This window comes from Triticum dicoccoides, unplaced genomic scaffold (assembly GCF_002162155.2).
Source record: "Triticum dicoccoides isolate Atlit2015 ecotype Zavitan unplaced genomic scaffold, WEW_v2.0 scaffold109180, whole genome shotgun sequence".
In the NCBI taxonomy this organism is placed as follows: domain Eukaryota; kingdom Viridiplantae; phylum Streptophyta; class Magnoliopsida; order Poales; family Poaceae; genus Triticum; species Triticum dicoccoides.
The window spans coordinates 15803-28769 of record NW_021175309.1 but is presented as its reverse complement, the minus strand read 5'-3'; the positions used below and the strand labels follow the sequence as shown (position 1 = coordinate 28769).

The 12967-nt window shown below is 42.9% G+C and overlaps 1 protein-coding gene across 7 annotated transcripts; it reads left to right on the top strand.

The window, feature by feature from the left end:
- The first annotated feature begins 927 nt into the window (after positions 1-927).
- LOC119342913 lies at positions 928-12655 on the top strand. 7 transcript variants are annotated; one of them, XM_037614205.1, is made up of 17 exons: positions 928-1160; positions 1244-1339; positions 1568-1632; positions 1724-1789; positions 1914-2029; positions 2193-2316; positions 2498-2585; positions 2667-2726; positions 3796-3896; positions 4722-4748; positions 4840-5207; positions 5277-5410; positions 9818-9977; positions 10051-10363; positions 10462-10550; positions 10641-10675; positions 12383-12655. In XM_037614205.1, exons 10-16 carry the CDS (start codon positions 4728-4730, stop codon positions 10672-10674), a joined length of 1119 nt encoding a protein of 372 aa, XP_037470102.1. In that variant the 5' UTR covers positions 928-1160; positions 1244-1339; positions 1568-1632; positions 1724-1789; positions 1914-2029; positions 2193-2316; positions 2498-2585; positions 2667-2726; positions 3796-3896; positions 4722-4727; the 3' UTR covers position 10675; positions 12383-12655. The 7 variants fall into 7 exon arrangements, with proteins under 7 accessions (XP_037470102.1, XP_037470100.1, XP_037470101.1 ...); XM_037614203.1 differs by having other exon boundaries at positions 4717-4748; XM_037614204.1 differs by having other exon boundaries at positions 4699-4748.
- The last annotated feature ends 312 nt before the right edge of the window (positions 12656-12967 follow it).

Sequence of the window (12967 nt, the reverse complement as noted above, 5' to 3'; positions counted from 1 at the left end):
TTTGAGACAAATTGGGGTACATTTGTGGGGGTGAAAAATGGACTTCTTTCAAACTGAAAAGAACCTACACGGGCCGACCCATTTGCCACGTAAGTGCTGGGAGGGGTGCGCACCATGTAGCAAAACTACCTAATAGGATCTGGGCTCCGTTCTAGGGGAGGCCCTATTTGGCGCCAGCTAACCGAACGAACGCTCACACGCGTGCCAGTATATATGGTCCGGCCAATCGGCGTTTAGAAAAAATTAACTTGTGGACCAGCGAATTGACCATTGACAAAGGACAGTTGACCGTGGAAAAAAGTTCATCAATTTCAGAAAAATTCATCAAATTTTAAAAAGGTCATCTATTTTTGGAAAAAAACCTCATCGGGTTTGAAAAACAGTTCATGATTTTCCCAAAAATTTCACCAAAAATGTAAAAAAAAGTACCTTGATTTAGAAAAAAAGTTCATCAAAAATGGAAAAGGCTCATCAATGTTTTTAGAAAAAATTGATGTTTTTAAAAAATTCATGAATTTAAGAAAAAAAAAAGGAAACAGAAAAGGAAAACATAGGGGGACATTTCCCGTATGTTGAAATGAAAAAAAAAGAAGAAGCACATATACATAAGCGTGAGAATGGCGTAGTTAGGGAAGTTGACTGGAAGCAAGGAGTTTGTGGGTTTGAACCCTGTCACTCTCGTTCCCAAACCATATTTTAGTTTTATAACAGGAAAAAAAAGTAAAAATGGGCTGGCCCAGAACTGAGGTGTAATGTGCCAATTTTTTTTTGAGGGGTAGGATCTGGGCCGTGTGCTCGTGGGTCCGTAGATACTTGTTTTTCTACGCCCATATTGGATCGTGGGCCGCAACCTTCGGGCTTGCACTGGTCAGAAGAAGGAGGTAGCCCACGCTTCTGCAGAGAGAAGAGGGAGGAGAGCAGAGAGGATCCTGAAAAGAAAAGAAAAAAAAGACGGGGGAGAGGAGAGGAGAGGGGACGACGGGACGGGAGCGGCGGAGCTGAGCGGCGCGGCGCGGCGGCTTCTGGCGCTGCTTCCTTGCCTCCCAAATCCCCCTCGCGAGGATCCATCACCTTCTTCGTCTTCTTCGACATTGCAGCGTAATTGGATCTTGAGCAAGAGGCGCCGAGGTTTCGCTGCTTCCTCCCGTCGCCGGCTTGTGGTTTGTTCGATCCGCATCCCTCTTCTCCCCTGCTATCTCGATTGGATTCCTTCGCCGGCTCATCTCCTTGCCGTGCTGTGCAGGGCTACCCACCTACCCCCTGGTGCCGGTGCTGCTGCTTCCTCCGGGGTTGCACCCTCTCGTGCTCCGCCGCACTTGACCTGTTCGACGAAATGCCGGTGAGCTCTCACCTTCCCCTTTCCCCACTCCATGACTAGTGCATATTCAAGTGCTCTTCCTGCTGCCTCGACTCTAGGGTTTTTGGGTCTCTCTGTGCTTGCTGAGGTTGAGCACCTTGAGCTGCCCGCCCACGGTGCCGGTTGGGCGCCGCAGATGAAGTCTCGTCTGCTCAGGGCAGTTGCTTTTTCTTATCAGCATTCTATAACCGGTGTGCTTTTGCCCTGCAGGGCTACTGACGCTCCTGCTTGATCCGGCCTTGTCATCCTCTAACTTGTCTTGTTGCTAAACTCAGGTGATCAACTACGGTCCTCATTGCACATGTACTGTTTGGTGAAATGCGCGTGAGTTAACATGTGTTTCTTGGTTACCCTGCTTTCTAGTAGGTAGCTTACGTTCTGTCGCCACACTCTCGTTCTGCCTTCGAGATATCACCACCTTTCTCGAGACCTGTGAGTTCTTTTTCTAAATTCAGATGGTCGACGACGACCTTCTTCCCTCGAGCATGCATGCCATGTTTGATGGAATTATTGTAAACTAACGTGTTTGTTTTCCTTCACCTCGTTTCCTTTGTAGCTTACTTCGATGAAATGCTCGTGAGCTACGTCCTCACCTTCCCTTTTGCAAGACTGTGACCGCATACTCAATTGTGCTCTGTTCGCTCCGTGCTGACTCAACTTGACTGCTCGCGTGTATGTGTTCGACATCTAGTTTACTCTCTTTGCAATGCTCTCCAGAATTCGCAGGCTTGATTTTCCTCTGTGCCTGTACTTAATTGACTGCTGTTTTTCTAGGCATTGGTTCGCCTATCCAGTTATTCTGTTGGATGATCTTCTTTCTTGGCTTGTCATGCAGGGCTACGCTGCTCCTCATAACTCTAAGATCGGTGTCCAGTGGTTCTTCCTCTTTCACGAGACCGTGACTGCATACACAATTGTGCTCTGTTCGCCCTGTGCTGCCTCCACTTGATTGCTTCTTTGTATGTGTTCGACATCTAGTTTACTTTTTGCAATACTTTTCTTTGCTCTCCGGAATTGCGAGAATCTCGCAGGCTTACTTTTCCTCTGTGCCTGTACTTAATCGACTGCTGTTTTTCTTGGCATCGGTTTGCCTATCCAGTTCTTCTGTTAGCTGATCCTTTTTCTTGGCCTGCCATGCAGGGCTACGCTGCTCTTGCTAACCCTAAGATTGGTGGTGTTCTGCTGTTCTTCTTCTTCCTCTTCCGCGAGACTGTGACTCGATATTCAGGTGCGCTATCTTGGCTCCATGCTGCCCCTACTTGCTTGTGTGTATGTGTTCGGCTTTCCAATTGTTTCCTTTGCTTTCCAGGGCTGCAAGGATCCCCAAGGCCTCTCCTTTGCTGGTGTGCTTGCTCGTCTGCGTCAAGTTGTAAGTCCTCCCTTTTCTGACTGGTTTGTCTTTCGGGCATGGATTGTTTACTGATTGCTCTTGCCGCATTCCGGATTCTTCAAACATTATGTGCGTGTGTTTAATTTCCTAATGCTACTTACTGTTTTGCAATCCCGTATGGACATGATATGCACAAGAGTTTTCGTATTATACCTATTTTGGATGCCATGGCAGCAAGCTGTGCTTGTTCGCGCTCTCTTATGTGTTATTGGGCTGCCGCCGGGGATCGAGCTCGATGAGATGTCTGGGCTGCTGCGTGAGAGGGGCTGGGGTGAGGGGGAGTCAGTGAGGAAGGAGGAGCAGCTCCTTGTCGGCTCGCCGCCAGCCTGCCGCCGCCGTTGGGTGAGCAGCAGCCGCCTGCTGTGAAGCTCGTGAGGAAAGAGAGAGAGGGAAAGGATGGGGCGTCGGGACTAGGGTTGTCTGGTTACTTGTTATCTCTTGTTACGTGGGCTGGGCCATATCCAAAAAGCACCTGCCAAGTATCCAACAGGTATCGGATTTTTTTTAAAGTCGTTTATTTCTGGATACTCACAGGATACGTATCCACCACGTATTAGTGCTGTATCAGTATCGGATACGTTATCCGATACGGATACACGAGGTCAGTGAAGTATCCGTGCATTCGAGATTATAACTATGATAGTGATGTTATTTGGTATGTTGTGCTCCTTTCTTTCATTCTGTATTGGACATGATTATTACCCTGTTAGCTTCTGATGCAATAAAAATCTCAACTTTTCTGTGCTTCGCATACAACTGATGTGCTTTGCATGTTGCCTGCTCTCTGTGCCCATAGTTTATCCATTTGTTTGTGCCTTCCTTCTGCATCTACGCTGGGCCAACCGTGGCCTATGGCCGGTTGTCTTCCTTTCCTTTTATGGTCATGTTGTTATTTTTCCTGCCCCTCCTTGCTCTTCCTTGGTTGGTCTTTAGTGGAATATGATTTGCTCTTATTGCTCTTACTTTTCTGGGGGCACCCTATTTCTTTCAAACCTCTTGTATGTATGATTTGCTTGTTTGAACTCACGTTTGGTTATATTATGTGAAGGTTTCGTCGGACTTATTGTGCTAAGGAGGTTGCTATTCATGTTTTAAGTCCCAAGGATCTCAATCAGAAGGGCTTGGTCAGCAAGAAAAATTCATTTTAAGGTACTTCACATTTCTATAAAACCACTCATGATGTTATTATTGTTAAGCGCTCTGGTTGAAAGGTCTACTTCCTATATTATGGTTAGAAAAACTATATCACGCTAGGTAGAGCTGAATTTGGCCCAACTGTTCTGTTTGCTTATAATAGTGTATTATTTGCAACTTTTTTGCAAGGATATAATTAGCGCTATGCATATACTGAAATTCGGTAATTTTTTGTATGCCTATGAACATGATGCGTCTCAGACGAAGTTTCGTCTGCTCGGGGCAGTTGTTTGGATGCCTCTGAACATGATGCGTCGCAGGCGATCCGATTTTTATAGGGGATTAGGAGGGTTTGTGGTTGGGATTATAACTATGATTGTACTATGGTATGGAAAGATTCTGTATGCGTTCTGCTGTTTCCAGCGCAGCATCCGTCATCTGTCATGTTGCCGTTTGGAGATATTGGACGCCTTGGCCTTGCGTTGGTAAATCCGGAGGTTCTTTCCAGCGCTGCTAGCTGCAGCCGCAGTCTGATTGGTCTTTGTTGTATTCACACGTCGTCGCGTCCATGCGTTCTACCGCCTCCATTCCAATATATAAGACATTTTGGTAGGCTAGTTTAGCCTACTAAAACGTCTTGTATTTTGGAATGGAGGTAGTATATAGTTATGTTATTTGATATGTCGTGCTTCTTTCTTTTATTCTGTACTAGCCACTTCAATCACTATATCTTCATTCACAACAAGGTCTTCTTTCTTTTATTCTGGATCCTTGAGATCCATGACCAACCTGTGTATTCTTTTATTCTAAACAACGGTCTTCGATTCACAACAAGGGCAGAGCAGAATGGAAGACACGACCAACGAGGTACAGATATCTTCATGATTAGCGGAGTCAAACGTGTAGTGCAAGTAGTTTCATGGGCAGTATCCATAGTTGACAAGTTGTGAATTTGTAGGTGGTCCATACGCTTGAATATCAGCTATTGCACGCTTGCCATTATGAAGAGACAATGATGGCTGAGAGCTTCTTGAAGATGCCCTCAGGCCCAAATTTTGATCATGTACAATGGAACTTTCCCAGATTGGTCATGGATCTCAAGGATCCAGATGATCTGCATTGCCTAACACTCATGAAAACCTGTGCTCATAAGAACATCTTGCAACTGAAGACGGTTAATGTAGAGGGTGCTCATCTTGTAGTTTGGACCGAGCCATACACAGGCAGGTTGATTGATTTACTCAGGAAAATGAAATCAAATCTTGGCAATCCCATATGTCCTCCTCCATGGGTGGTTCCTTCAGATGTACTGCAAATAATTGTGGAGTAAGTCCTATCTCATCTACCCAGCTGATGTTTCATAAGCGTCTTACACATTTAGGTAATGTATTTCAGCCAAGTACTTGATGGCATGGGACAATTGAGACTCGATGGCAAGTACCATGGAAACTTTTCACTCGAAAACACGTATTATCACATGGAATCAGGGAAGCCAATAGTCAAGCTTGCCAATTTTAGAGTGAAAAAAGGTAACTAACTTATGCTTTACTGAATTTATTTTGCACCAATGTATAAACTGTTGGAAGAACAGAGTGTGTTATTTTATTTTCCTTCTGGGGTATCTCAGTTTGCACCTTACAAGCCAACTTGCTTGGGACAAAAGCAATGTTCAAGAAAGCGGTAAGCGTAAGCGGAGCGGAAGGCCACAGCTTAGAGCAATGGCTGCTTAAGCGCAGCTTAACCGGGATTAAGCGTTTTTTTAAATTGGCCAGAATTTGGCTGTTTTTGAATAATATGCACAAGAAAACAGGAAATATAGCACATAGGTAACTGAAAATCTGAAATAGCATATAAGGTTGAGGCTCAGTGGTTCACACACCACAACAAATAGCCAAATAACACATAAGGATAAGGTTCAGTGGTTCACACAGCAAGCATAAATGCATAATATTGTCTTCATGGTTTTAAATAGTGCGCTATAGCGTTTAAAAAAGGTCACGCGCTAAGGGTCTTTGGTCCAAACAAATGAACAAACGTTTTAAATAGTAGCGTTTATAAAAGGTCCCTCGCTAAGAGGTTTAGCGCGCTATTTAAAACTTTGATTGTCTTAGAGCATACTCCCTCTGTCCCAAAATCAGTGTCTCAACCTTAGTACAACTTTGCACTAAAGTTAGTACAAAGCTGAGACACTTATTTTGGGACGGAGGGAGTATAAGATAAGTGGCAGCTGCAGCCAAACAGCAGCAGCAGCAACCAAACAGCAGCCCCAGCTCAAGCAGTAGTTGTTAAAGCAGCAGTTCGTGACTTCATGGATCAGTCCTCATCCACAGAAGTGCGCCCAGTCACCACTTCATCTACATCATCCTCGTACTCTATGTCCTCCTCTGAATCTGTCTCCTCTAGTTCTTCTTCGTCTGACTCAAACTCTTCATCATGGAGATCTCTAACCCTCCCACTTTGACAGAGCTCAAGTTGTTCAATAGCATCTCCAACCACACTCCAAAGTATGCCATCTGCTCCCTCATCTCCATCTGGAAGCACCATGAAAGCATGATCATCTCCTCCCTCGAACAAGAAGCCTTGTGCTTCGGATGCATCAGTACTGAGGAGAACATCAATGTAATTCCTCTGCTTGATCTTTTTCTTCTTGGATAACAACCTTGAGTTGAACTGGATGTACAAAAGCTGATTGAGGCGATCTGTTGCAAGTCGATGTCTCCTCTTGGTATGTATCTACAAGTGCCAATGCTACTAGTCAGGAACTAGTTAATATGAACTTGACAAAGCATTGGAACAAATTCAGTTTTGGAAACTAACCGACTCAAAAGAACAACAATTTTCTCACAGCCGGAAGAACTTGTGGTCAAAGAAAGGATCTTCATAGCCATGTCCTTCAGCCCTGGTGTCTCACCTCCATACATTCTCCACCAAGCCACTAGGAAGAGGATTTTTTAAATAGTCAGGAACTAATAATACTATAGGAACTTGAGTACTGGACAAAATATGCAGCTAAGTGAAAGTTTTGCAAGTAATGACTAACCAGGATTGTAGTCAAAGTTTTGGCAAGTCCTAGCAAGCTTCTTTGCAAAGGATCCATCTCTGCTTTGGAACTTGCCTATTTCATAGTTCACAACTTTGTCTTGCATGTTTTCATCACCATGATAGAATGTCTCCACACAAGAATAAAAGGCTGGATTGATGTCAACAGAATCAAGTATGCTGTCATGTGCATAACTATAGTGTGGATTCGGCAAATATGCAGTCAACTGCAGTGGGGCATCAAGCCTATCTTTCATCTTCTTTTCAACTATAGCTAACACATCTTTGTAGCGCGCCTCGACATTACCAAAGGCCTCTTTGATTTCTTTCTTTGCCTTCACAATCTCTCCATACACAAAGCCCATTGAGGGCCATGCATCACCATCAACCAACCGGAGGACCTTCACCAACGGCTCGAACACCTTGATGCAAAGATTCACACCCTTCCAAAAGGGCTTGTTGAGAATTATGGCTGTAGCATCCTTGCCTTTCTTTGAGTGCACATCCTTGATCTTGTCCCACTTAGAGGATACCACCATCTATCTTAGTGAATCAACCTTGTCTGCAAGGCTTTGCAAAGTGAGGAATTGGGAAGCAAATCTAGTTACTCCCGGCCTTATGATTTCTCTCTTCTTGGTGAAGGATCTCATGCACTCTAAGGTGCGATGGTGCCCATACACAAATATTGTGAAAGCCTTGGCTTGATCAATTATCTTCTTGAACTTAGGTAAGTTGCCAATCCCTTGGAGCATCATATTGACAGTGTGAGTCGCACACGAGCTCCGAAATATCTTCGCCCTCTTCACGTTCAAGAGATCCTTTGCTCCCATGTTGTTCGAAGCATTGTCAGTCACAACCTGCACCACATGTTCAGCACCTAATTCTTCAATTGTCTTGTCAACTAGATTGAAGATCATCTCACTTGTATGCGGTGTGTCTGATGTTTCCTTTGACTTGAGGAAGCTAACACTTTCCGAGCAATGTGTGACCAGATTCATAATGCTTCTTCTCTTCATGTCAGTCCAAGCGTCAGTCATGAGAGAGCAACCATGCTTGCCCTTCTCAACCTCTCGGTCCTTGAGTTCACTCTTGGTTCTTGCATACTCAGACTTCAGCAAAGTCTCCTGGAGATCATATTGACTAGGTGGATCTAGATCTGCACCAAATTGACCAATGGCCTGAACCATCTGCCTAAACTCATCATTGTCAATTGCATTGAATGGTATTGCTGCATTGCATATAAGAGAGACACATCTTAGCATAGGAGGGCAGCAAACAATCTACAATTCAATTGGCAAAAAACAGGGCAGCAAGCTCTTACCATGTGTATACACCCATCTTGCAATGTACTCATGTGCTCGAAGTGATCTCTCCTCCCATGCTGCCTTGTTAATCTTCATTTGCTTGAGTCGCTTCTCCGGATAACTTGAGAGTCAATGGTACGTGTCCACTTATCTATAGGGCCTAACACACACAAGTGAGTTCATCATCATCTCGAGCTTGACCTTGAGGAGTGGGTGATGCATCAATAACAACAGCATCTCTCACAGCCTTCTCGTGCTCATGCTTCTTTGCTGCCTTTTCTTCAAAAGCTTTTAAGCAAGCTTCTTTAGCTTCTTCTGGGCACCGCAGGCAGGTCCTCACATTTGAGTTTGCCGCAATGTGTTGCTTCAGACGGTAAATACCTCCCGCGAAAATCTGACTGCAGAAATTGCACCTCACTCTCTGTAAGGTTGTCAGGATCAACCAGCTGACCATAGGCCCAACCCATATCATCTAAATTCCTCTTGAGAATCTTTGCTCTCTGTTCTGCTGCTGTTGCTGCTGCACTAGCATCATCTCCTCCTCCTGACTCCATACTAGAACAGAACTAGACCACTAAACTGCTGCTGCCTGCTGTTGAAATTAACAAGGACCAATGAATGGAAGCAATATGAAGCAAACAACTGATGAACTGAAAGTGAACAGCAAAGCAAAGGCAAAATGCTGCTGCAGTGCTGCATGCCTACTTATGGAAGAGGAATAACAGCAGCAGAGAGTAAAGATGAGAGGATCTATGGATGATGGATCTATGAATGATGGATCAGAGGAGGATGGGAGGAGAGGAGGAGAGGAGAGGAGAGGACGAGATCCTCACCTGAACTTGTTGGGGTGGACCATCAGGAGGATGAGGAGGAGCTGCCGGCGTTCAGATCCAGTCCGGGGACGAGGAGCAAGAATGCATGGAGCTGAGTTGGATGCAGAATAGGAGCAGCCACCACTGGAGCTCTTTTCCCCCTCCCCTTCTAACCTAGTAAACCCTAGCCGAACAGGCCAGTATTGGGCCAGGCCTTTAGGCCCCCCTTTTACCTCCAGCCCATGGCTCATTCCTCGCTTTTTGAACGCTTAAGCGTGCGCAGCGATTGCTTAGCCAGCGCTCAGCGTTAAAGCGGCCGCTAGATCCCTTTTTTTTTCGCTTAACGCTAAAACTTCCGCCTAGGGCAGAAGCGAAGCATTTAGCTGTCGCTTAGCGCTTAAGCGCAACGCTTTCTTGAACATTGGACAAAAGGCTTTGTTGTTATTGTCGTAAAGTGGCTTGGCCATGGAATCTTGGAATTGCACGCATACTTTCAGGTGGTGCGGATCAGAAATATTCATAGTGAAATCCATTGATAGGTGTAAAATGCAATAAATACCTTTTTTGTAAATAAGAACATAATGATATAATTGAGGCTACCTTTTATTTTTGAATTCTGTATATCTGGTTGACTGATTTAGAATGAAGGATAAACTTTTGTCAGCAACGTGTACATGCTGCTATCACATGTTTTTCTTTATGATGTGCTTATATCATATTAAATATAATCAGGAAACATCAGAGCTGCAGCTAAATCTATGAAATTTATTGATTATTTCAGAAGCAAAATTGCGGCAATGCCAGTTAGAAGATGTTTGGGATATTGCTCGTGCTCTTGATGAGATTTGCGTTATCGCTGAAGAGTGTACTAGGACAGGACGGGTACCTTTGGACTGTTATCTTGTTGCTGATCTTTCAAAGAAGCTGAAAGAAGTTTCATTGTAATTACCTCATACATTTTGCCAAATTTGTTAATTTTGTACCACAATGTATTGATAGGTATTTGTTTTGTAGAGGGGACTTGGTTACTGTTATGAAAGACATCAAGAAACATAGCTTCTTTTGGGGCTCCTATCAGAGGAAAAGGTTTTTCGTATGTGATCTGCCTTTCGCCTTAAGGAGCTCAGATTTCAAGAAGGATGTTGAAGCTTCGTCAACTCTCTGTACTATACCATGGGATACTGATCCATATTCTGGGCTCCTTCAAGACATGAATCAGTACCGCGCACTCCATAAGAAGCATGCATACGATGGATCTAAGAAGACGGGATTTTGTTCGTTCTGCAGCGGGTTATACAGCCATGAGTTTGAGCTTCCTGTCGTTCAGGCATGCATGCATGTTTTACTGTACAACAATTCCTATAATATACAGCTAAAAAATTCTGATAAGATATATGGATGATAACTAGTTAATGCTTTTTACAGAATAGACGTGTTTGCGTTGACAAGGTCCTTCAACAAAGACATAGAAAAGCCTGTTTTGAGATGGTGGGTATGATGCCCGACAGAGAGACGTAAGTCTTCTAAGATCTAACATCTCATACATATTTCGATTTTTTCTCCATTTAACTTTTTGTGATATTAATTTTTCTTTTTCTTTGTAGCAAGTATATGCTATCCAAAAAAGAGGCTGCATGAGGTATGTGAGATTAATAATTCTTTTTTCTTCTTGCTACAATGTTTGTTTCCTTTTAATGTTCCACTAGTCATCAGCCTGCACGGGCTAGTTTTTTCCTTAAAATTCGTAAAATACTGGAAGCTGTTAATAATTTGCAAGATTGTACTTTGATCAGAGCCTGCTCAACAAACTTTGCTTTTGTATTGTTTCTTTATTCTTAAGTACCTTTATTTATTTTGTCAATATGATCAATACACCAACAGAAAGTAGTAAAATATGGATACCAACTGAACATATGTAATTTGATTAAATTATAAGCTAAATGTGTGAAACACGATCATTGTTAAATGGAGAAGTAACATTGTGACAATGACAGATTGCCATCCTTCATTTATGTTAAGACATCGCAAACTGTGCCATTAAACCATCCAAAGCTAATAACCATCTTCTTGAATGTTGAGATCTTTAGGAGCATAACATATGACATGAGAACCATGTGTTTTCCTATTTTCAACTTATTATCCACTTCGTGTGAGGCCATAATATTGTGAATTTAGACATGGGGTACTTGAGATATGTGAGCTTTACCATTGTCCTCGCAGATGACTCTTGCACCAGAACTTAGTGTGATGTGAATTAAATGTCAAATTTATAATGAAGCTGCATCTAAGTGTGAACATGTTAGAATGATTAAGCCAACAAACACGGTACGTTAATCGGGTCCTACAACGCATTGGAAAATGAGCACAATATATGTGATTACTAGCAGCCAAAGGCACGGCGGCACGCCGTGCCCGTGACCCCGTCATTTTGCCAATTTCTAGCTTAATTTGTTATGAAATGGTACAATGGGTGGGCACTGGTTTAAGGTAGTACACTGTCTAGCTAAATGGTTTATGTATGTAGATAAAGAGAAAAGGTTGGTGGAATAGTTTGTTGCTTGTTAGCACATTGGATGATTTTCTCTTGGCCGTCATGCCTGGATGGTTTGCTTCCGACCATCGTGCTTTGTCGTATAGCATCATCCAAGTTTCATGCATAAGCAAAAGAGACCTGCAAAAAAAATTCGCAAGAAAGAGTTTGTCAAGCATTAACACTACCTAGAGCTAACAAAAACTGCATATTTGTGTATTTCGCAAGGGGTCGTATAGTTGATTTGTATGACCAAAATATTAAGCATGTGTTTTATCTTGGACCAGCCATCTAGGGAATGGCTGTAACTGATGTTCCTTTTGCATCATTAGCCATAACATGTGCAGGTGAGTTTGTGTTTCTAGTTTCTACACTAATGTGTTGTAGACATCTGAATCGGGCTTAGAATACTATGGTGCAAAAGTGAAGGGCGGAATGAAGCATATAGTTAGATCATTGCTACTGCCTGTTCACGAATTAACATATGCTTCCTTTTGTCTAATGAATTTTTGCACCCATATTATGACTTGGAAGAATGCAAAAGAGTATGAGATAAACAGTGGATACATCAACCTGAGACATGAGCACAGGAATACTATTACAACTAAAACGACCGCTATCTGAAAGGCTACAAAGAGACAAAGTACTGAGCTTAAAAGCAACTTATACATATTTACAGAACAGGTTTTACTGGCTCTGAACATTGGCTTCTTTTTTCTTCACTGCTCTCTCAAGGGAACAACTCTCTTGTGGAGGATCTGTACGTAGTTAAACAATATTAATGGGCTAACCTTTTCATTGATTTGGAACCTGTAGGTGCATTGTGGACCACCTACCTTTTCTTGCTATTTGAAGTGGATGCGTCCTCCAAAGGCTGAAACTTATTTAGCATACTGCTGTATGAATAAAGAAAAGCAAACAAATGCAATGTATATTGTTCTGTTTTGGTTCCAGTGATGAACTCTCATGTAGAGCATACTAAGAAGACTGTGGGGTTCTAGGAACATTTTTGTCTGTTGTGTCACCTGCTACTGGCGTGGAGAGTAAAGAACCTAGAATATCTTAGTTCTGTTTCATTCCCGGCTTCTATTTCTTTTGCGTGGACTGATATTATGTACTCCCTCTGTAAACTAATATAAGAGCGTTTAGATAACTATTTTAGTGATCTAAACGCTCTTATATTAGTTTACGGAGGGAGTATCTGTTACACATGTACTCCCTCCGTTCCAAAATAGTACAAAGACATTGTACCTGCATATTTTGGAGATACTTGGTTAGATAATTTGCTCAAAGTTTTATGAGACATGGTAATCGCATATCTGCACCTGCATATTGATTTACCATTGTTCCAACAAACAATATCAGAATGGCTTCCCCTATAGACAGATTATATGTATTTAG